The 23,996-nt window shown below is 40.4% G+C and overlaps 3 protein-coding genes across 4 annotated transcripts; 2 read left to right on the top strand and 1 right to left on the bottom strand.

Moving 5' to 3' along the window:
- Positions 1-909: 909 nt before the first annotated feature.
- Positions 910-7,599, top strand: grwd1 (glutamate-rich WD repeat containing 1). The gene is made up of 7 exons (XM_020646767.3): positions 910-1,167; positions 1,273-1,390; positions 3,208-3,370; positions 3,479-3,689; positions 5,498-5,643; positions 6,305-6,496; positions 7,003-7,599. The coding sequence occupies exons 1-7, from the start codon at positions 945-947 to the stop codon at positions 7,309-7,311; spliced, it is 1,362 nt and encodes a 453-aa protein (XP_020502423.1). The 5' UTR covers positions 910-944; the 3' UTR covers positions 7,312-7,599.
- A 224-nt stretch (positions 7,600-7,823) lies between these two features.
- On the bottom strand, positions 7,824-10,709 carry cdc42ep5 (CDC42 effector protein (Rho GTPase binding) 5). The gene is made up of 2 exons (XM_020646760.3): positions 10,547-10,709; positions 7,824-9,732 (listed from the first exon to the last, which is right to left on the bottom strand). The coding sequence occupies exon 2, from the start codon at positions 9,728-9,730 to the stop codon at positions 8,837-8,839; it is 894 nt and encodes a 297-aa protein (XP_020502416.1). The 5' UTR covers positions 9,731-9,732; positions 10,547-10,709; the 3' UTR covers positions 7,824-8,836.
- Positions 10,710-13,602: 2,893 nt separating this feature from the next.
- On the top strand, positions 13,603-23,605 carry leng8 (leukocyte receptor cluster (LRC) member 8). 2 transcript variants are annotated; one of them, XM_020646703.3, is made up of 15 exons: positions 13,603-13,974; positions 14,725-14,857; positions 15,356-15,535; positions 15,705-15,782; positions 15,930-16,350; positions 16,669-16,840; positions 16,924-17,094; positions 17,202-17,450; positions 17,542-17,706; positions 17,854-18,148; positions 18,411-18,512; positions 18,634-18,702; positions 18,795-18,924; positions 19,022-19,229; positions 19,322-23,605. In XM_020646703.3, the coding sequence occupies exons 1-15, from the start codon at positions 13,934-13,936 to the stop codon at positions 19,482-19,484; spliced, it is 2,577 nt and encodes an 858-aa protein (XP_020502359.2). In that variant the 5' UTR covers positions 13,603-13,933; the 3' UTR covers positions 19,485-23,605. The 2 variants fall into 2 exon arrangements, with proteins under 2 accessions (XP_020502359.2, XP_065814370.1); XM_065958298.1 differs by having other exon boundaries at positions 15,341-15,535.
- Positions 23,606-23,996: the final 391 nt, after the last annotated feature.

The raw sequence follows: 23,996 nt of genomic DNA, 5'->3' as shown, positions 1-23,996 counted from the left end.
GCGCTCTGGATGGAAAAAAGGAGTCCAGAAATGTTCTGACTTTAGTCAAGATTTGCTCAAGGAATAAAAGTGAACCATTTGCTGCTCACACTTGCCCCTGCTTGTAAACGCCCACGCATGTAATGTGCCCCATTGTCCTCACTGGATCCTCCTTGAAGTTTCATAATACTGAAAACACAGATCCAGGCTTTTAGCTTAGGCCAGTATGGGAAACAGGTTTTGGGTTGCACCTCAGTTTTTCATTGACCATTTCCACATCATTCTTGGCATAACCTGGAAGGAGGGGCAAATGTACTACAGCATGTTATAAAATACCAAAAGAGTTAGACCATCATAGTACAAGCAGAGGAGATTTGGATCGGTGGGGAGTACTTTTTTTTAAGTGCAGTCCACTTGTCAAAGCACGTTACTGTCAAATGCTTCAATATCTAGTCTGTCTCCATTAAAAGCTCTGGCAGAACAAGTTTCCATCAGTGTTGCAGGGGTAACTGCAGGCGTTTCTATTGCATCTGTATAGCACATGTTGCATTTAATTGAAATAAATGCAATAATCTGACTCACTCAGAGAAAGTCGGAGGTCCTGTACCTGGTTTGCACATGACCCCTAAATGTAGAAATGATTCATTTGATATCGCAGACAAATGTTTTTTTGTTTTGTTTTTGTGCAGGGAGGGGGAGAAAACCCTGACCAACCACTTGACTCCGACGATATCAGACCGAATTAACACTTGTGTTTAAGCATCGCAGTTTGTGCAACTTACAACACAAACAGTTTAAAGTTGAATTTTTCCTGGCAACAGAAGCATCAGCGTCAGACAAGCCAGCTGAATTCCCGTAAATGGAAGGGAGCTGGGAGGGAGACAGGAGGGAGGGAGGGAGGGAGAGTGCAGGGTTGTTCAAAACACGTGGCCGCTCAGAATACCGGAAGTAAGCAAATTCCCAATATGTCTGCGCCCGATGAGGACACGTTTGCCGAGGAAGGAGCCGAGATGGAAGAGATGGATGAAGCTGGCAGCGACGATGATGAAGGAGTAGACATGGAGGAGGAAGGAGCGGGCGGAGAAGGAGAAAAGAAGGTGTACGTCCCCGGGATCGAGCCGCTTAAGCCCGGAGAGGAGCTGGAGATGGACCGGTCCGCGTACCGCTTGTACCACGAGTGCCAAACAGGCAAGCACAGGCGGCTAAAAATAGCCAATAATGACATCTTTTATGATAAAGAATACAGGAACTGCATATTTAATACAGATGTAAATATGTGTTGTTTGTGTTCAGGTGCGCCATGTTTGAGTTTTGACGTCCTGAGAGATGGCGATGGAGAGGGCAGGGAGCAGTTTCCTCTGTCCATGCAGCTGTGTGCGGGCACACAGGCGGACACAGCTCTGAGCAACAGGTACACGCCTTCATATTTACAGTCTATGATACACACACACACACACACACACACACACACACACATATACACACACCACTGGTTATAAATGCTTTCTGTGAAAACTGATGAATCTGACTTTGAAGTTATGACAGGTGTGCCATTATTGGAGTCAAGGCAGCGGGGATAGAAGAAGTATTCAGGAGATTTAAGCAACTTTCCTGTAATATTTAATATCAGGGATGTTTAATACAAGTGGAAATGTATAAATGTAAATCAGCGATAGCACAGATTGATTGTCAAAAAAAAAATGACAACAAAGCTCAGGCCAATAAGCGTTATCTGTGTTGTCTTTGTTATTGACTTAAGGACGATCATGTCAGAGTCACCACGCTCTCTCAGGACAAACTTACTGTACTTAATCAAATAAAAAATAGAATGAATCCATTATATTTAAAATATCTCAGATGTGTATACAATAGACAGCCAGTACGATACTGTATGGATATTCATTACGACAGCGTTTTAATTATTATTCGGAAAAATTCACTGATCCAAAGAACCTTGGAGAAGACACAAACAAACAACAGGCTAAACTTTAGGACACAATTTACACTGGCAGGGCAAACAAAACTAACACAGATGGAGAGGAAATGAACAGTTTTCTTTGTTGTTTTTGCCTCCTCTCCTCCTAACGTTGTAGTCCCTCCCACCTGAGGTGCAAACAGAGGAGTCAAGGAGGAGAGAGGAGTCAGAACAACAAAACAAGGCGGCGGTTCTCCATAGCCCTCCTTTCAAAGCAACTTTGGTCACAGAAGCATTATCTGTCTAAATCTGTGTTTATTGTTAACAGCTGAATTTTGTGAAGAAAGGAGTGACTAAATTTAAATGATCATTAACCCACACGTGTAAATAATGGGACTTTTATCTGCAAGGCTTTTCAAAAGATTGCATATCCTCTTGAAGATTTAGTTTGAGTGACTCATCAAATCTGCAGTTCATCACAACATCCTGAAACTAAAAACGGCTGCCTCTGAAGATTGGGATGTTTTTGAGAGAAACACAATAGTTTGATAATTTCTTTGTTTTTATACTTAGACTCCAAACAAGAACATATTTCTATAATTCAGAGTAGGAAAGTCTGCCTGTATCATTAAAATAGTTCAAGTCAGAAAGTAAAGACGAAACGCAAAAAATAGTTAAAATTCAGTGCAACATTTTTTGTCTTGGTTTTATTTTGTTTAAAACTCTTCCAGATGTTTCTTAGAACTCATGTAAGAAACAAGTCCATTGTATAGATACAATGTCTCTTTTTCATCAATTTGAAGTTCGTACATGCAGTACAAGTGTGTTCAATGTGTAACTGTCAGGAATCTTACAAGTTGGAGAAGAGGATGTCAGTGTAAGAAAACATGAAATGTACACATTTTAAATGAGCATAAACCTTTAAAGTTAGTGTCAAAGAGGAATAATGCACAGTGCAACAGCTGCTTTTTGTTTTATTTTGTTGATACACTGTTTTATTTCTCTCATGACATCACTGTTAGAGCGTGGAAAAAGAGTCTTTACTTTTTCTTTTAAGAGACACTAAAAAGATCACTTAAAGGGTGATGGACAGTATTTATCAGAGGTTGTTTATATTGCATCAGAACTAAGTCCTTGAATACAGATAACAAACCACATCAGATACTTCTCTAATACGTTATTTGTCCGACCAACATCCGACTCTGAATAATGAAAATGTTTCAAATGGACACAGCACTCTGTAATAATGGAAAGACCAAAGAGACAGTCAGCTCTGTCATCTACAGCTTCATAAAACACACTCTTTCTTGCAGACTTCTCGTTTTGCGCATGCACAACCTTCATGGAACAGAGAAAGAAAAAGAAGGGGAAGAGAGCAGTGATGAAGAAAGTGATGACGATGAGGAGGATGAAGATAAGAAGCCAAGGATGGAACTGGCCATGATGCCTCACTATGGAGGCATCAATAGAGTCAGAGTATGTTGTTTATCATTTTATCTGAAGACTAAAACATCGTTTCTCCCAGTATGAGAAGTTTCCCTGGTAAAGGTTTCTACTGTCTGATTCTGTGTCTCATGTTTCCAGGTGACTCAGCGTGGAAAACAGTCTCTGGCTGCTGTGTGGTCGGAGAAGGGACAGGTGGAGATATTTGACCTCCAATCTCAGCTGGATGCCGTGCACAGCTCTGCTGCTATGGCAGCTTTTGTCAACCAGCAGAAAGAAGCTACAGCTCTCTTCAGTTTCTCAGGACACATGACTGAAGGATTTGCAATTGATTGGTCACCAACAGTAGCTGGTAAGTGAGGACTACACCTGCAATGTAAAAAAAGCAGTTTGTTTTTTTCCCCAAATATAAACCGGGCCTGAACACGGTTACCTGTTGAACATAATGTTGTAATACAACACATGCATGACTTTATGTAATTATATAGTGGGCTTAGTTTACAAGACAGGCGAACTATATATATATATATATATATATATATATATAACAAAAAAATAAAAGGAACATACAGTCGAGTCTGCCTCCGCAAATCGGAGAACAACGAAAACATGACAGCTACTTTACTGACTTTGAGTCCTTGGAGTCAGAAACATCCAGAACACTTTGGGATTTCTTGATAATGGAGGCAAGGATCGTTTATACTTTATGTCCACGTTGTGTCATACTTTGTGTCATACTTTGTGTCATATCCTCCGTACCTCCTCCAACAGTGCCAGGGTCAAGGAAGTGTAGCGCGGTCACGCACGGAACAGAGCACTCACACTAGTCAAACAAACTGAATGTTGAGGATGAAGAGTGCTTTGGCACGGTACAGATTTCCTAATGTGAGTGTTCCCTCAAAGTAAAAAAAAAAAATCCTTGATTCCTTTAAATGAAATGAAAATGCATTCATTTGCTTAATGATACCATCCCATGCCAGAGTCTGACAGAATCACTTGAGCTTCGTCTATCGGACTTAAAGGATATGAAAGTTGTCCTAATAACCTCTTTTTATATGAATTTGCTCCAAAGCGTTTGACACTGCCAGGGTTGCAGATAATGCCCCAATAATGTGGCAGTGATTTTAACAGAGCTTTAGTTTGTGCGTTCACACAGCCAAGATTCTCAAGACAGCTGTGCTTCCTGCATTTAGCTGCTGCAAACGTGTTGCTTATTGCCTGGATTAAGTGTAACTTTTTCTATTTGTCTAGTATCATATTTTGTTTTTGTTCAAATGTTCCTCAGCTGCCACGAGACATGCTGATGTTTACAATTTGTCATAGACTGCAAACAACACCTTTTTTTTAAGTAAACACGCTCATGGTTAGATGGGGAAGCCCTGGGCTGACCTCCAGAGTTAATAACGACTGTCATGTGACCACTTAGCATGTTGGCTTAGTCAAGCCTGATAATGAAGAGATATCCTGGGTATTGAGCTCGCTTCATAGCACAGGCCTCAGGCCAGCTTAGTAATGTGAGCGTAAAAAGAGAAGAACTGTCTGTACCTGGTGTATGTGTCTGTAAACCCAGCATCCGAGATTTCTGTGTACCTCCCAAGCTGCAATCATTGTATGCCAGAGATGAACAAATCACTTAGTATACATTTTTTTTTACTTTTGGTTTATATGAAAATAGATCTTATTGATGAAGTGCTGATGGGCCAGCAACTGCTCAGCTTTCAATGTCCAGCATTTTTAAGCACTTAGATCCACATCAGACCAAAACAGTTACTTTACTAAACCCATGATGCAGCTTTCTACCTTTATTGAGAATAACCTGAGTTATTCTCCTCTGTATTCACATTACAAACAAACTGTATTCGTTGTGCTAAAATATGCACAAAAACTAGTTGGAATAAATAGGATGGAGTCATTCAGAGAGGAATCATCGTTATGGCTGTGTGTGTGGAAGTGACAGAACCAACCAATCAAATGGAAAAGAGGGCATCAATCAGTTTAAAAAAATTTGACCTATTAAAAAAATATATTCTATTAAATTCATCTGACTTCATCTACATAAGCTGACATTAAAAAAAAAAACGTGCAAATTTCCGATTAAGTACGACATTATGTGTCTATTACAAAATAAATGTAAATGTTCTGTTTGTTCTTTGTCTTCAGGTCGTCTTGTCAGTGGTGACTGCAAAAAGAACATCCATGTCTGGGAGCCACGGGAGGGAGGGACTACATGGCAGATCGACCAACGACCTTTCAGCTCCCACAGCAAGTCCGTGGAGGATCTGCAGTGGTCGCCCACTGAAGCTACAGTATGTTTATAGGAAGATAATGATGTAGTAGAGGGTCAGACTGGGGGACTGTGTTATGGGCCTGATGCAATATGTTTGTATATCATTAGTAATAGACATGCTTGTCCCCCATGCCCCCTGACCTCACTGATCCTAAAAAGCTGGAGTGATTCTCTGCAGAAGAGGAATTCCTTGCTCACCCGCTCACTGATGTTTTACATATGTTTGAGTGGAAGAACAGGTCGTGTGGAGGGGAATGAATGATCGGAATGAGTAAAACTATGTTCCCTTCTGAAACACCACCTGTTAACGCTACAGCTATGTGCTATCACAGAAACGCAGACTGAAATATGAAATGTCTTAGTGTCAAAGCTATTCAGTCACCAAACTGGTTTATAGTATGTGGATTGGAATCCTGTTGCCGGGTTGTTGATTTTTGTTACCTTTTTTCTCATATGAATTTAGCATGCTGGTGATGATGTTGACTTTGTGTTTTTATTTTGCAATTCAGCGAGCATGGCAAACCGAATGAAACACAAATGTTTAACAATGAAGGTTCAAAGTCTCCATCACTAAATTACACAGTGAATATGATATAATGTGATACACACAGTAGAGTGGGTAAAACAATTGTAGCCTTGTTTTGTGTATATTTGTGTTTTATATACTCTTCTTCTCACAGGTTTTTGCATCGTGTTCAGTGGATCAGTCAATCCGAGTCTGGGATATCCGTGCTCCTCCAAACTCCATGCTTTCAGCCAATGAAGCCCACTCTTCAGACGTCAATGTGATCAGCTGGAACAGGAGCGAACCATTCATCCTGTCAGGAGGGGATGATGGGCTTCTGAAAGTGTGGGACCTGCGTCAGTTTAAGGTAAAAAAAAAAACCTCAAATGTCTCATTTGAAAAGAACTTCACACTAAGTACTAATTCGAAGGTGTTTCCATACAAGTATGAATCATTGCCTGCTAATGTATGACAGGGAGTGATGCTGTTACTGTTTGGTTTGTGAGTGTCATCACGACATAATAACCCACCATTAGAGCTATAAGACAAACATTGCTAAGCTCTTTTTGTATTACAAAATCCGTTCATCAAACACGTCCTCAGTCAGGCAGCCCCACCCAGCTAATAACATTTGTTCAGTTTGGTGCCTGGTGCACAGTTGTGTGTTGTTATTGCACCCTCCTTCCCTCTCACACAGGAACCTTTTTTTAATTTACTTTTAAAACAGACACCCAAATCATTTTGGATCATGTGTTTTCGTTAACCAAAACAGAATACACATGTTGATCAGTGAACATGTTTGACACTTATGTAGCCTGATACAGTACAGGATAAGAAAACTTAAAAGTGTCTGTGTTCCACCTGTACCTGTAGACCGGGCGGCCTGTGGCAAACTTCAAACAGCACACTGCTCCCATCACGTCCGTGGAGTGGAGCCCCATGGACTCGAGCGTGTTCGCTGCCTCGGGCGCCGACGATGTCCTCAGCCAGTGGGATCTGTCCGTGGAGTCGTGTGACGTGGGTGCCAGGGTGGAGGGGGTGAAGGACTTACCCCCCCAGCTGCTGTTCCTGCACCAGGGTCAGTCAGAGATCAAAGAGATCCACTGGCACCCACAGATCCCCGGTGTGATGGTCTCCACAGCCCTGTCAGGGTTTAACCTGTTCAGGACTATATCAGTGTAATGTGTGTGTGTGTATTTGTTCTGTGAGTGTGAATGTGTGGAAAAGAAACATACGATTTTTGCTATTTTAGTGGTGCACATCATATGTGTGTTAGGAGCAATAATTTCCAATATGTTCAAAAATGTATATAACAAGCTGTGCAGCTGATAATTGCTCCTTTTGACATTTATTGGCCAACATGGCGCCATAAGGTGTTATAATCTTTACCTTTAAACTTTCTGTATGTTCTACAGATTAAATATTTTAGGCATTCCCTGTTGCTTGCTTAAAATAAAATGTTTAAAAACCCATAGTTGTATTGTGTTCATAAAGATTAAAGGTTAAAGAGGGGGCACATTCATCTGTTTTTATCTTTCCCATTGAGAGGACAGAATGGCTTGATTTCAGGAAGTGGTTATAGGAAAAGGCCTAATTATCTCTAGATTCAATACTTCTCCTTTGTGCTCCAGTTTCGCCCTGGAGTCATTTCTAAAGGGTAAAGAAGAAGAAAAAAAAACTCTGAGCCATTACGGTTGAATATTTAAAAATCCCAATAAGTGTTTTATTGTACTCACAGTAATCCTTTTTGGAACCACGGGATAAAAAATGTGTTTACATCCAGCATTTTCAAAAAGATGAACCCAATGGTCTGTCCCTCTTTACAGCACAATGTAATACAATACTTTTCTTTTTTTTTTGTTTTGAATAACCAGCATTATACAAGAAAGAGACATGTACATTAATACACCACTGGTGAAGAGTTACAACTGACCCTTGAATTCCCAAGATTGTCTGAGCATTTAAGTATGAACCAAACTGCAAAAAAAGAAAAGCTTTGGTATGTTAGAAACATTGTAAATCACTGCAACAAGACAGCGGGTCAGATTTTGTGTGAAGAACAAACATCACACTGTCTAGATTTGTAATGTGACAAATTCACAGTATTTAACTACAGGCAGGATTTATTCCCTCACAAAGTCTCTGGGATCAATTTGTAAAGCTTAAACAAGAAGAGAAGGCCCGGAGACTGTAATAAACATGCAATATTAGATATGACTATTAAGACATTGATAAGGCACAACAGGGTACATTTAAGAAAGCATGCAGCTCTATTTGAGGCATTAAATGTGGAGCTCACAGCGCATGTTGTGTGCTCTTTAAGATGGCAAATGTAAGACATGAAAACTTTACAACGCAAACGTATTAATTCAGCCTGAATCAAGCTTTCACTGAGAATCGATATCATGGCGAAGCATCCAGAAGAATTAAGTCAAAAGTGCTGTTAACCTCTTTGTTATTATCTACATTACAACTTGGTATATCTTTTGCAAATCTGTTACCCAGGCAGATGAAACATTAAATGTCTTTTCCAGTTGAGCAACATTGTCAAACTGTAATCTTCCATTAAGTCCTTAGAAATCCAGTTTGCATTCCTCCCAAGCCTCCCATTCAAATGATACTGACATGATGAGTTTAAGGAAAATACAGTATACTTGATTTAGTTGGCAGCAAAGATTTGTTTTCAAGGGGTAACTGCACCTGCTCCCTATAAACCGATTTCATCATCAAACTCGTCTTCAAATGTGTAGCCTCGTCCTTCCTCTTCCTCCTCCTCCTCTGAATCAGTCTCTGAGTGGCCGCTGTCGACCCTCCTCCTGTCCAACGAGGTCACTCCTTCATACTCTGAGCTGTGTGATGAGGCGGGACTAGGTGGCAGATCTGATCTATGATTGGCGATCTCCGTTTCACCTCCACCTCCTACACTCTCACCTTCGCCCCTTGTCGGACTAAGACACTCCAGCTGATCCTCGTCCTGGAAGTCGAACCCTTGACCCTCCTCCTCTTCAGATGCGTGGCGAATGATCTCCTCTCGCTTGTCACTGAATCGCACTTTTGGTCGTAACCCCTTTGGCTTGATACCATTCCCATCTGGTATCCTGCTGTCCCCCACCTGGTTTCCATCCAAACCCACCAAGTCCTTCCCGTTCAGCATGTTTACAGACATCTCACTGGGCCCTTTTCCTTGCTTTGAGCCCACTGAGGACGGGCCGTTTTTGAGGTTGAACACATCCTCCTCATTGGAATCGAGCCCCAAACCGTCCATCACACCCAGTACATCTCCCAACATGGACGGGCCCAGATCCAGGTCCAGGTCGAATGAAGACACCGATTCAGAGTGCTGAAGCTCGTTGTCCTGTTGGCTTTCAGAAGCATCCATATGAAGATCACTGTGGTCGTCTGTCACCTCAGGCTGAGCCTCAGATCCTGTACTTCCCTGGTCATGGCTGGCCTGGCTAGGGCCAAGTGTGGAAAGGAAGGAGGTGTCCCCAAAGGCGTCGCCTCCCCTCCCAATGTGCATGGTATGGCGAAAGTCACCTAATGGGGCGGAGATCATTGTAGGATCCAGGCGGGGGGCCCGGGTTGATTTGTGCAGCGGCATGACTGTAGACCAAAAAAAAGGAGTGCAAATTAGGAAGGGGGTAAATTCTTATTTAGGAGGGATGTGTTAAATGACAGATGTGACACTCTGAGCAAATAAGATAACATGGTGTAACAAATAACAGCTTCCTGATAAGACTGGGTAGCTGGAACACTTCACCATGTTGTGCAATGTTGGAGGAAAGCAATGAGCATTTTGGCACTGTGGGGCTTTGACGGCCATGCTGAGACTTGTACTTGAAACACACTCATGCAACGCTAGCACATACTTTCCTCTCCCCTCAGGGGTGACTGTGGACCAAAACAAGATGTTACTTTCTCTAAAAAAAAAAAAAAAAAGAAGAAAATAACTATATCCTATGACACCTAAGACACTGAGCCGAACTGCTTTGGAGAGAATCCTATTCAGATCTCAGCTTGACAAAAATAGGCCAAAAAGGCAACATTTGAATGTTAATCATTGTCACAGTGTCGATCTATTTGATAAGTTCTAACAAACTAAGTAACATTAATAATATTTTTTATCAAGATCACCTGAAGCCGAAGTGGGCCTACATTTTAGAAAAGACTTTTGTGTGTGTGTGTAAGTGTGAGATATATTTGGGAGGGGGTTTCAAGGCCTACCCTTACCCTGATAACTTTCAGATCTTAATGAAAACAGTTTCATTTTACTGTTTGATAAGTAAGTTATTACCCTTACGAAGAGCACGCGATGGTCACACTTATTTACAGAATAGCGAAGGTAAAGTTCAGATCGGAGTCAAACTAATCAAAGAGAGTGAGAGTCACCGAAACATGAAAACAGAGGGAAACTTACTTTTATAGAAGAGAATATTCTTATCTTCGGTCGGCTCCCTCTCCAGTATCCAACGCTTTCATCTGGCTTTTGGCTTTCGCTTCTCTCTCGACTTTTCCCTCGCTCTTTTTCTCGCCGTCGTTTTTAGTGTGAGTTTTCTTTTTCTTTCCAAAGGGATGGGCATGGGGCGAGGAAGTGACGCGACACATATTGGGGAGAGAGCTGGATCAAAGAAGCTGTCGACTTCACCGGACAAGGGTTCAATATAACGAGGTCAACAGTCACCTCAGAGTCACACAGGGGGCTTCATGTTGAGGGATTTGTTACATCTGTGAGCCGTTATTGATTAATAACAATAAGATAATGAAGGCTAGATAGAAGGGAGTCTATGTAGCCTAAGTAAAGTTTATACATATTCTGTTAACAAGGAGGACTATCAGAATCAGAAATGCTTTATTAATCCCAGAGGGAAATTCGGTTATATTATTATTATATTATATTTATTCGGTTATCAAATGCTATGTTTTAAAGTCAACTTTAATGTTATGTAATAGACATAAGGCTGTTTTACACGAATATCAACTGAAATGAGCCTATACCACTCCTACAATGTTTTATTTTATTTTATTTTTATTTTATGTAAATAGCCTAAACGAAATCATAACTTTTAATTTTACTGTGTTGTAAAGCAGAAATGTGTCTGCTGTCCTACAAATAAAATGGAACTGAACTGAATTACCCTATTTGGATTACATCACTAAAGTTAGACTAGCTCTTTAATTAATCGTAGAATATTATTTTGGTAATATGAGGCTGGATTTACGTTTGTTATAATTGGCAACGAATGACAACAAATCACGAGGGAAAAATCAATAGGCTACTTTCCAACTTAGCCTAAAGCCTATTAGCTTCTCCTGGAAATAAATAGATAAAGTTATTAAACAGCCAGGCACTTCAAACTAGAGTAAAAAAGAAAAAAAGGCTACTTCTAGCCTATATTTAGCTGATAAATAATACACAATTTGCAAACTTGTCAGTATTTTTTGGGTGCAGAACTGAATATTCAAATTAACTTAAATTGCCTTTGTCAGTGTGAACCAAAGAACCAGTTGATTATCAATCGTTTATTTTCTTTATTTGTAATGAAGGTCAGGGTATCACACCTTTGCAAATGAGACAATATTTTTGTGTGGTTCATTTCATTCTATGATTATCAAAATGCATTTAGAATATGCATTTAAAATACCATGGAGCCTTAAATATGAGCAAATTTGTGACTGTTGAACATAAATACCAATAATGCTAAAATCCCTAAATTAGACATTGAACCCCTGTGCCCTCCCTCTGCCTGGGCTACACTGATTTATATTAAAACTCATGCTATACAGGGGAGCTTAATGCTGCACCAATATACAAGGCCAATGTAATTTCACACTCAAATTGTTATGAAGGGCTTCACTTAAAGTCTACTGCAATTACAGTGGAATGCATTCAGTGAAGCAAACCCTTGTGTATTGCACCACTGAGCTGACGACAGTTCAAAGTGTGTCAGTCTGATGCTGGTTGCCAAATTTAAAAAATACCCTGCGTTTAATCACACAAACAACCAAAAGGCTAATAAGAAATCCATTAGCCTACATGTTGCTGGTACAATACAAATATAACTAGAATTTGGATCAGCAACAGGAGCAGAGTGGATATGTGTTAGAGGAGTCTATAATATCCAGCTTCCTCCCATAGGGTTAAAGAAACAAGCACCACCAAACAGCAGGTACTCATACAATGGTGCTGGCTCGGGAGTCATTGTTTATGAGATCTTGTCACAAATGCTCAACATATTTGCGTGATGATGTAGCCGACAAGACAATTGGTACAAATTATTCATTCAGCAGGAACATTATGTCATTCACTGTGGGAAATGGTCTGGAAATGACACTCAATACAGTAACTCATTCATTTGAAAGTTGTGCAATCTGAATTGAGAAAGGATATTGCCTTTGAAAGAAAGATAGTCATACTTGCATGTAGATTTGAATGGAGAACACTGAGGTTTTTTTTTTTTTACCATTATGGTATTTACTTTATAGTTTGTACGTTAAAAAGGCACTACCTATAGTCTAATTTTAATGAGAAAAAAAGGTTGTGTGAGTGTTTTTAGTACAGGAAAGAACATTATCAAAATAATATATACAATTTTTTAAACCAGGTTGTTCGGTGTCAATTTAGCCTCGAATTATAATTAGCCTACAACAGTTAAGGCTAAACATAATTTGTACTTCCAAACAGACTTCCAAAATGTCTGGATGATTTTGGGGTTCAAGTGTGGGAGAGACTCACAGGAAATGGCTCCCCTCTCTGGTACACACAAGGTCAAACAAACACACATCCTGCAGCTGTGTGTGCTAAACAGAAATGCAGTGGGAAACTTGTATGAACAAAGAGTGGGTCTAGGTGTTTCTACATTACGGTAGCCTATTTTTTTGTTTAAAGAATTTTTATTTTATTTATTTTTTTATTTGGTAACAACATCAAACTCCTACATATGCATATTTAAAACGTTTTGAATTAATTTGTTGAAATAGTGTCGTATTTTTTAAGAGTTGCATCAACGTTGTTATCGATATTGGCGAATTCGCGATATATTTAGATAGTCCTTATTGACTATAGCTTCGTCAGGCTTGTTTTTTTTTTTTAACCCTGCACTGTAACTTTTAACTCTTTTTATATTTTTACTTTATTTATTTCAATTCATTTCATTTGAATTATTTTTACTTGAACATATGTTCAGATTTTTTTTTCATGTTCTATTTTAATGTTTATTTTCTTTCCTCTGTCATGATGCTTTTGATGTCTTGTGTGAAGCACTTTGAATTGCCTTGTTGTTGAAATGTGCCATATAAATAAACTTGCCTTGTTTTCTCTTTAACTTATTCAGAACGGTCAAAAACATGTGTGTACGCAGAAGTTAAAGTAGGTGTTACCACGGTTACCACTGAACCCCCTTCTGCCTGTGAGACTGCGCTCAGGGCTTCAAACCGACGTCACCGCAGCGTCACTGAACACTAATTTTACTTATCTGCCATTTTGTATCTCCACCATCCGGTCCGACGAAGTTGGTTGTCAACGACCAGGGAAGCGAATGTACCGAAATTGACAACATTTTTTAAAGTGCATCCTGATTTAAAATATGTTAGAGTTGAACTTATTCGCGTAGGAAGTCACAATTGCGGTTGGTTTAGTGCTCTTTTGTTAGTTTAACGTGTCAGACCTTATCTTGTTTACCTTTTGCTTTAGCAGGAGAGCTAACGTGAACGACGTTAGCAGTGTCTCTCAGCTAGCCAGCTAGCTCGGCTGGCGAGCAACAGCCCCAGCGTTAGCTCTCAGTGGCTAACTGTGAACTGTGGCGAAATGGCGGCGAACACGGCACAAGCAACACCTTCATCCAGCTGGTAGGTCTCAGTCTCTGGGCTAAACATCAACCACAGCAGACGTTTAATAACGCTGCCTATATTAAGACTGTCACTGGTACATGAGGTGTTTTAGTAGAAATGTCTTCCGAACATCTTAAATTGTTGATAATAACATAAGCACAGGGTGTTTACAGGTATTAGCACACACAATTAGCCAGACACAGGCCATTGGTTTGGTTAACGTGAACCGTGATAACCTATATTCATTTGACTGTTTTGTAATCATTTCTTGATTAATAGGTTAATTTTATTTAAGTGTAATGTAACACCCTCCAATACTGTACCTATGTCCGTGTTTATTCTGACTGAAATGTCGGGACATCCACACTAAGGCCAATGGTTAATTGGATTGTCTTTTGTCAGCGATTAGAAACTGCGTAACTCAATTGTAAGAAGGTAGTGAACTTAAAATTAAACAATCCTGGATGCAAGCCTGTCTGAAACATTAGAGGAAACTTTATTCTTCTCATGCCTGCTGTTGAATATACATTTCATATAGTTTTATGTAATGTTAGAGTGTTTATCAGTAGGCTAGTTTTGGTCATATTGTCTGAGAATTACCTTAAATATTCCCGAATAAGGTCTTTTTATCAGTTCTCCAATGATAATACATGTCTTTACATCCAGTATGGAGCTGTATATCACCAGGGCCTTACCAGTGTTGTTCCTGCCTTCTGATGTTAAAGACACCCTTGACTCAAGTTCTTGTGTTTTTTTTTTTCTCCCCAGGTCTTACGGTGCAGCTGCAGATGCCCAGGTTCACGAAAATCCTGAATGGGAGAAGGCAAGACAAGCACTAGCCTCCATTAACAAGAGTCAGAACTCAGCTAAATCTGCACAAGCAAACCGGACCACAGCAGAGGTGTGACTTTAGATTATTACGTGTTTGGTATTAAAATCCATCTAAGGTGATCCCGGTTATGAAATTGTGAGATCTAATAGTAAAAGTGGGGAGGAGAAACATTTTAAGAAATCCAAAATGTGAATTATACTATACAAAGTTGGTGTTTAAAAAAAAAAAATACAACAAAAACACCTTTGAAATAATTGAAAGATATCACCCAATTAATAGTCACAGCATGAACACATACTCGAGGATTTTTATTTGATGGTAAACAGGTCTTACACATTTTACAATCTACTGTTTTATAAAATATATATGTATGTGTATGTATATATATATATATATATATACATATACATACATACATATATATCAAGTGTTGGTTTGTGATGCGTTTATAAAAACGTTTTATAATATTCTTGTAGCATTGTCCCTCTGAGATGATTTCCTTTCTGTTCTGAATAATAATACAAAGATATTTATGTATTGGTTTAATTTTAGGCTGGTCAATTTCAGCCAACAGGATCCGATTCCACTGCCATGCCGCAGCAACAGCAGCAGCCGCAGCAACAGCAGCCACCGCAGCAGCAGCAGCAGCAGCAGCAGCAGCAGCAATACTATCCATGGTACCAGCAGACTCAGCAGCATTACCCTGGATACACATACCCGTACAACTACTACTACTCAATGAGTCCAGTAAGTACATAGAATAATTGTGTTACCATGATAACACATTATTCTGATACAGGACATTCAATGCTTTAAACAACACAAGCCACAAGTCTTGTTTGTCTGAGAATGACCTGAAATATTTATAGAATAAGGTCAGGCAGAGTCAAAGTGACATGTTTTTCTCTATATCCAGTATGGAGCTACATACCCACCCAATCAGTATGGTGTACCACAAGGGCCTTACCCAGGACCTCCAAACTCTAATGGACAGGTACATGCAAGAATTTGCTTAAAAAGTAAAATGTTTTTAATTTGTACAAATTCCTAACCTTAATTAGGCTACATTTTTGTACGCCATTTTACAGAGGAAATTGAAAAGGTTTGATGCAAGATTTTTTAAAATCTTTTCTTATTTCAGCCTCCCCCAGTGCCAGGAATGGAAGACCAGTCCTCCAACTATCCCCCTCAACCACAGCCTCCTCCCCCTACTACACCCCAACCTCCCCAGAGCCCTACCACATCAGACAAACCACCTCCTCCTCCACCCCCGCCCATTCCTCCCCAATCCAACTCCCAGTTCCCCCCTCCCCCTTCTCCAAGTTCCTATAGTGCCAACAACTCCATGCCATACCCACCGAATGACCCCAACCAAATGCAAATGTACAACCATTCCCAGACAAGGCCTAACTATGGACAGGGCTTCCAGGGCCAAAACACCTACCAGCCCTCTCAGAATAACCCACAACACCAGCAGCAGCCGGGCCAGTACCTGCCAGGGCTTTGCAGAGGAGACAACAAAAACCAAAAACAAGGACAGCAACTCTGGCACCGTATGAAACGTAAGATTTACACTAATGAGGTAGTTTATGTATAACATTTTCTACAGCATTTGTTGAAGTTTTCTTTGATGAGGCATACACTTATGTCATCCATATTACAGCTTCAATGCGTTCTGATGTGTACAATAATACTATTCTTGTTAGAACTAGGAACTCTATAAGACCATTTACTTCATGTCAGGATTGAGAAAATGATACCATATAAAGAACTTTGGATTCTGTAGGGTTTAGACAGGTTGTCAATTTGAGTTAATACAAACATTGTCATTTAGTTTAATTTGTTAATTGTTTTCCTGTAATATTCTTTTGTTCTCACAGAGTCACCTGGGACCGCTTCTGTAAAGTTCAATATTTCCAAGAGGCCCTATCAGGTTCAGTGTGCTCCAGTTTCCAATCAGGCTTTCCCTCCAGGCGAGCAGCCCTCAGGGTTAAACCCGTCTCCTTCCTCCCCAGCTAGTGCCACATCTGCACCCCAAGGTGCTCAGACAAGGTGAGAACTTTTTGACAACCCCAGATTTATTTTTATTCTTTCAATCCTAGACTTGCAGCCTTGCTCAAAAGCTTTCTCTCCAGGTCCCAGGACTGGCCCCAAGCCATGAAGGAGTATGTCCAGCGCTGCTTTACAGCCTGTGAGACGGAGGAGGACAAAGATCGTACAGAGAAGGTTCTGAAAGAAGTTCTGCAGGACCGATTAAAGGACGGTTCTGCCTACACCATTGATTGGAATCGTGAGCCGTTACCAGAGTGAGTTTAGTGTATTCCAATTTGTATATATCAGTTGTTATCTAAGCTTCTTGTAGAAGTTGTTGCCTACTGGTTGAACTTGAATATTTGGATCTATGTTTTCATAGACTGAAGGCCAAACAGTCACGTTGGGAATCAATTCAACCCCAGAGGGCATCAGATGGCTCAATTTGCCGTGGTGGAAGTACAGCAGCCGCAGCTTCAAGAGGCAGGGGTGGTGGACATAGACTTGGCCACTACAGAAATATATTTTCTCAAAGGAGTCCATCTTCCAGTTCCTCCCATTCCTCCTCCCGCTCCCCGTCCCCCTCTCATGGCCGGCACAGGGACAGAAGCAACCAAAGGCACAGGCGCAGGTAAGACTATTTTTCCCCTTTTGATATTATTTTGGTTGTTAAGGTTTCCTTTGGTATTTACATTTTTTAATGTCTCATGTCTCTGTTCCAGTGATTCTGGCTCACAGTCTGACAGCAGCATCTCTAGTGACCTCCGGCCTCAGCTGTCAAGACGAAGCCAGAGAGGAGCCCGCGGCCGTGGTAATGACAGAGACAGAGGACGTGGAGGTGGAGAGAGAGGGCGAGGAAGAGGAGGAAAGGCCAATAGAGGAAGAAGGTAATTTACTAAATATATTTAACAAAGGTTGCACTTTTTTAATTGATCACTATTCTTATGGAGAGGCCACATTAAGGACTGAGTGTGTCCCTTGCTACACTATGAAACTGTGATAGCTTGTGATAAACCCCTTACTGTTTCCTACAGAAATATGGAAGATGCCAATGCAACTGTTGGAAAGAAGAGGAAAGGCGGCAATGCTGGTCTGGATTTCCATGATCCCAACAGAGAAGCCAAGAAGCAGAGTAGAGCAGCTCGTTTCCACAAGCAGCTTCGCTCTGAGCCCCTGGTTCTCTCCATCCATTCACTGGACCTGCCTGATGGGACTCAGGAGGGCCTTAGCTGGGAGGACTGCCCCATCGTTGGAACATGCCAGGACATCACAAAGCACTACCTGAGGCTCACCTGTGCCCCAGACCCCTCCACTGTTCGCCCTGTGTCGGTAAGTTGAACTCTTCTGTCTGCCTTTTTAATGTGCTGTAGTTTAGTAGTTCTGTGATTATGTGTAGCCTTTCGAGAATTTGTTACCCATAAAGGTAAAAGAAATACTAAATATGTGTTGTTTAGCCTACTTTGTAAGAAATAGTATTTTTTAAAAACAACAACATGGAGGGCACAGGGATTGCATATGACCCTTGAGCATGAACATTTCTCCTTCTACGTCTGCCAGACTGATCTAAATCTGAACTTGTTGTATACCTCAGGTCCTCAGAAGATCCCTGCAGGCTGTGAAAACACACTGGAAAACCCACCAGGACTACACCTATGCTTGTGAACAGATGAAGTCCATCCGACAGGACCTCACGGTTAGTTATCTTCATACACATTACTTTCCTTTTCAGTCTTTTTAAAATGTTTATTTCAGACTGGGTTCAGTTTGTCTTATTCTTTTTTTTTATGTTTATATTTCTTCAAATCGATACCCAGGTCCAGGGAGTTCGTACTGACTTCACAGTGGAAGTGTACGAGTGTCATGCACGCATTGCTCTTGAAAAGGTGAGCCATTGTATTTTTGAAAAGGGCCCAGCATAAAGGCATGACAGTGCTTTTTTTTTGTTGTTTTTTTAACTCCTTATTTTTGTCTTTAGGGAGACCATGAAGAGTTCAACCAGTGCCAGACCCAGCTGAAAGCTCTGTATAAGGACCATCCCTCTGAGAACATCGGAGAGTTTACAGCATATAGATTGCTGTATTACATCTTCACTAAAAACTCTGGAGGTATACCCACATTGTTTTCTCTTGAGTCACCATGATGCATGACATCAATGTTTTATTTCCACATGTTAACTTTAGCTGTTTCTCCTCCTCCTCTCAGATCTGACCACTGAGTTGGTATATATAACTCCAACACTGCGGGCAGATGTGTGCGTGGCTCATGCACTCGCACTCCGTGCTGCCTGGGCATTAGGAAACTTTCGCAGATTCTTTAAGCTGTACCTTGAAGCCCCACGCATGGCTTCGTACCTCATTGACAAGTTTGTAGAGAGGGAAAGAAAGGCTGCACTCCGGGCCATAGTCAAAACGTAAGAGGAGTTCTTGAACCATAAAGTACAAAATGTTCTATATTTGAAACATATTCTGACCATTATGCCTCCTTTTTTTCTTCTGTTCACAGGTTCAGGCCTTATGTACCAGTGCAGTATGTGCAATCCAGTCTGGGCTTCCCTTGTTTAGATTCCTGTATGACCTTTCTTAATGGGCTAGGTGTCTCATTTACCCCAGCTGACCCCGAAAAGATAGACTGCAAAACCAGCACAGCCGCCTTGGCTGCTTCTTAAGGGATGGAGGGGGGTATAGTACCATGAAGGGTGGGATCTTTACATATACAGTGTAATGCACTTGAGACTTCTCAGCCAGTACAGAGTAGTTTGCGATCCTAAAAATAAAGAAGACCCATATAGAGGGATACATGACTCTACTGCAAGATTCACATTTCTGAACAACAATTTGATTTTGACACTCAGATTACTGTTTAACTCGCAAGTCTGCACATACAGTCACACAAAGGTAGAAATTTAGCCCCATTCCCATTAAATCTAATAACATTTACAATGACAGAAAAGTGAGGGAACAGATCAGATTTGAGATGATCATGCGGTCTCAGCACTTAAGAGGCCAAGAAGTCAGAGAAGCAGATCAGAGAGGCACTAGCTCGTCATGGTTCCTGTTCCTTTCGCAGCATCAGATGTCAAAGCTAACAGTGTTCTGTCATGTTTTTTTCTTCCTCAAGTCAACAGCTTCAGGACCTGAAGTTACAAGCCCTGTCCTGCATAAGGGAAACGCTAAAGGCAATTCTTCAAGTTGTTGATTCAGCTGTCTCCTGTTTCAAGCAAAGGCTGCACACGATTCCTCAAAAGAGACTGTGAAACAGCAAGGTGAGAAGATGCCAGTAGTCTGGAAGAAGAGTTGGTGGTTTGTATGTCCTGCCCTGCACCCCGTTTCCTGAAGGCATCTAAAGTCATCCTCTGATCCTGTTCCTTGTCCCTGATTTTATGGCCCATGAAAGCTATGGACTAAAGTCTTTTTCCAGATTTAATTCAGAAGAACTTACTGGTCACAGGCATGAAATGGTTGGCCAGCATTTGGGGAAAGTCTCCATCTGATGCGCATTGACTCTGTTAAAGAGAAAGGATACAGGCACAAGTTTGTCCCCTCACTCCTCCAAGCCACTGACACCAAGCTTTATTTTAACGATCCAAGCCTCCTGAGGAAGATAGGAAATCTGCCTCCCATCATCCTCGGGTAGAATGTCTGCCAGCACACGTGGAATCCAGCACGCATTGATTGAGCCAATCCTTCATCCACGGTTGTCTTTTCTGCACCAGCTGTAATTCAGATGATCTCGAGGTGAATTCGTGAAATTGGAGCATCATTGGGAAAACCTGCCGCTGCTGCTACAAGAAGGATTAACGAGTGGTTTGTATGCAACACGTGCCTCTGTGTTTGCAAGGCTGGTAAGAGAAAGGGACTTCTCTGGAGGAGCTGAACGACGGAACAACAGAGGTGTTTTCTCACATTTCTTCCGTGTTAAATGTTTTGTCTTGTGTTTAGTGGACAACAGTATTGGGCTTTCTCTTAGGAAATGATAAACAATTATGACGTCCCAAAGCAGATTTTAAAGAAAATAAACAGGTTCATGTTTGACAGATGAATTTAGTATCATAATAATTGGATAATATCCGGAAATGCCAAAAGCCGAGTCAGTAATATCACAGAAATGTTCCTGCACAGATACATGCTTCTGGTTTAGTATTTACACTTAGACAGGTTTAACACTGAAGTGGACAGTCATATAATAAAGAGGGAGATGCAAGTCGAGTGAAGACTAGTGCTTTTATGTCCATGTATCAATAATTAATTAATTTTCTAAAGTAAAGCTAAAGTTTTAGCCTCTCACTTTTGAACAGAAAACATTCAGCCTTAAAGACTTTTTTGAAGTGGAGTTGTAGTTGGATTTCTCTGTGTGTCTTATCCTCAGGAGGGTTTTGCTTCTCAGGACCTACATTAATCTTGATTGGGTTGCATGTGTATTAGGTGATATTTTTGCCGAAAGTGATGTGTCGCAATACTTAAAAAGGTGATGAGCCAGCTCCAAAATAACTGAAAATGTTCACTTAAACAACAATACCCTCAACACTGACTTTCCATAAGCAACACTGTTAGCCCTTTCCAGCTGTCCTGACATTGAAAACATATTTTCTATATCGTACAGTAGCTTTAATTAAAACAGTATTGAATTACCCCTGTGCAAACATAGAGCCTGAGGGACTTCACGGTGAAGTTAAAGGAGGCAGGCTTGCTGAACAATCAATACGTTTACCTGTCTATTCAGTAGATCTTTTGTAAATATTGTATGATAGTGCTGTGATTTATTTTCAATTGGTGCATATTGAAGGTTTTTTTGTTCACACATGGGTAAGTGTGATTTTCTTTTTTTTTCTCTTTTTTTTCTTCTTTTTTTTAGACTATTGGTGTGAATATGTAAACTTAACTGCAGGATGAAGTGGTGGGAGTGGAAAATTGCTAGATTTTTCCCGGTAAAGCCTGAAAACATTAGGGTAGACCTTTGAACCAAATTGTGAATTGCAATAAGTCCTCTCCATTTCCAGTCATATGTAAAAAGTGTTTGTTAAAATTGTCCTTTCTGGCAGAAAGATCACTTGTATGTTATAGTTGGCAGATGTTTCCATGTAAAGCTTGTACACATTCAGTGAAGAATGGGAGCATCATTTTTCGATACACAAGTAATGTGAAGGCCTTCCGGCAATGAAATGTTTCCGTCAGGCTCACAGCACGTCCTTGTAATCCTTGATTTTAGATTTGTTCTTCCAAACTGTTCATTGTTGGCATATTTCAGCAAACATCTTGTAATAACAATGATCTCAACATGTTTTCTTTCCTCCCACTTTCATTTACCTCAACCCCTGTCCTCTTTGCTGATTCCCCCTCCCCCCCTTCCTCAGTCCCCTACACCTTCCTCTCACACACCACCAAACTTCTCATCCTTCAGCTCGTTGTAGTGCATTGCGGGAGAACACGGGAGTGATAAGTGGGCGAACAACCACCTCCAGACGCCGCCAGCCGAGGAGGGTGAATTGTGAGCAATCCAAGTCTTGGTTTGACCCACAGAAGTTGAAGCCAATTAAAATACATGGGAGCCTCACTCAATGAAATGTGGAAATGTCCTTCTGCTGCTAATGTGATTCTGCTGCTAAGACAAATATTTCAAGAATTTTCCTCTGCAACCTTCTACCTGTTCAGTTTGAAAAAGAATGTTTAACAATTGACTGAGTTACCGTGTGCTGGCTTCTGTTTGTCCAGATGCATATTATACATCTTTTGATAGTTCCCATGGACCCCCCCCCCCCCCCCCCCCAAAAAAAAAGAGGATTAATGCTGGTAATGCTGGTCGTTATGATCATTTCTTTAACAGAATTTATTTGATTTTGAATAATTTAACTTTCCTGCTAGATTAACAGACATAGATCTGCAAAAGAGCGTCTTGTGTCTGGACATACTGAACCTGCTGTTATCATATTCACCTTCCTTAAGTAACTTTTCTTTTTCTTTATAGTCTTGGTCTTTAATAAGTAACTTTTCTTTTTTTTTTTTTTTATTGCTGGTGTGTGCTCCCATGCCAAGATGCTATTATTTGGTTTCTTCACGTGATGAACTTCTCTGATATTTGTGTAAATGTACGATTTTTCACTCCTGACTGAAGTGTGAACATCTCTCAGGTTTTCAGCATTGACTCAGCCCGTCAGAATGTTTGCTTTATTCTTTTTTTTTTTTTTCCAAGTAGAAAATTCCCCCGATAGACGACTAACTTTATACATTTTCATTTTGGATGCTTTTGTGTTTTCCTCCCTCTGACGCCTGATTCATATTTCAGATTGATTTATTTTGTTGCTCCCACGTTACAGTACTCATTGGTCTTTGTAACTCTTTCCTATTTGACACTAGAACAAACTCCCATGTCCCTCACTTCTTCAAACCCCTTCCATGTCCTGCTCTTTCCTTTCTTAATCATCTTCATCTGATTTTGTCTTCTCTCCCTTTCTCTCATTTTCTCTCCCTGCATGCTTTCCTCTCCTGCTCTCCGCCCCCAAACATCTTCCAGTATTTGTCCTTTTCTCATTCAAATTGTTTCCTTTAATGTTAAGTATGTTTGTGACTGTTTTGCCTTCTGTGCAATAGTCACAATCTCTAGTAAGTATTGTATTTCTTCTGTAAAGCTTTAAGTTTATGTTGCAACTCACTAACAACTGAAGGTTTATCAGCAATCCCTGCACCCTGTCCCCAACATTAACTTCTCTACAGCTCTGACAAGACAAACTGCCATTTTGTAAATATTATGTACATTTTGAACAAAACGAATAAAATACAAGTATAATAAGCATCCAGTGTTTTCAAGTTATGGTGCATTTACCGAAAGGTTGAGAAAAAACTGAGCGGAAAAACAGTTTGATATGAAGAATTTATTATTGAATTCAGGAATGAGAAGTAACTCTGACATTGAGAAGAGAAAGGGCCTTAGTCATCCAACCTTCTGTGTTTTATTGCATACAGCTTTTGTTTTGGCTTTTTGGCCAACATGGAAAAACACTGAAAATGATTTTGAATGGAGTAGTTGGAAAAAAGTTTGAAGATAGCCAGAAGAGTATACTAAGAGAGAAAAAAGGGGAAATGATTGAAAGCAGTAATTAAAGAGATAAAGATAAAAGAACTACAGTAGTTAGTGAAAGAAAACTCATAGTTATGTTAAAGTAAGAGAATAGAAGTAAGAGAAG

The sequence above is a fragment of the Labrus bergylta genome, chromosome 8 (assembly GCF_963930695.1).
Source record: "Labrus bergylta chromosome 8, fLabBer1.1, whole genome shotgun sequence".
In the NCBI taxonomy this organism is placed as follows: domain Eukaryota; kingdom Metazoa; phylum Chordata; class Actinopteri; order Labriformes; family Labridae; genus Labrus; species Labrus bergylta.
Note: the sequence above shows the minus strand (reverse complement) of the source record. Positions and strands in the feature narration are given on the sequence as shown.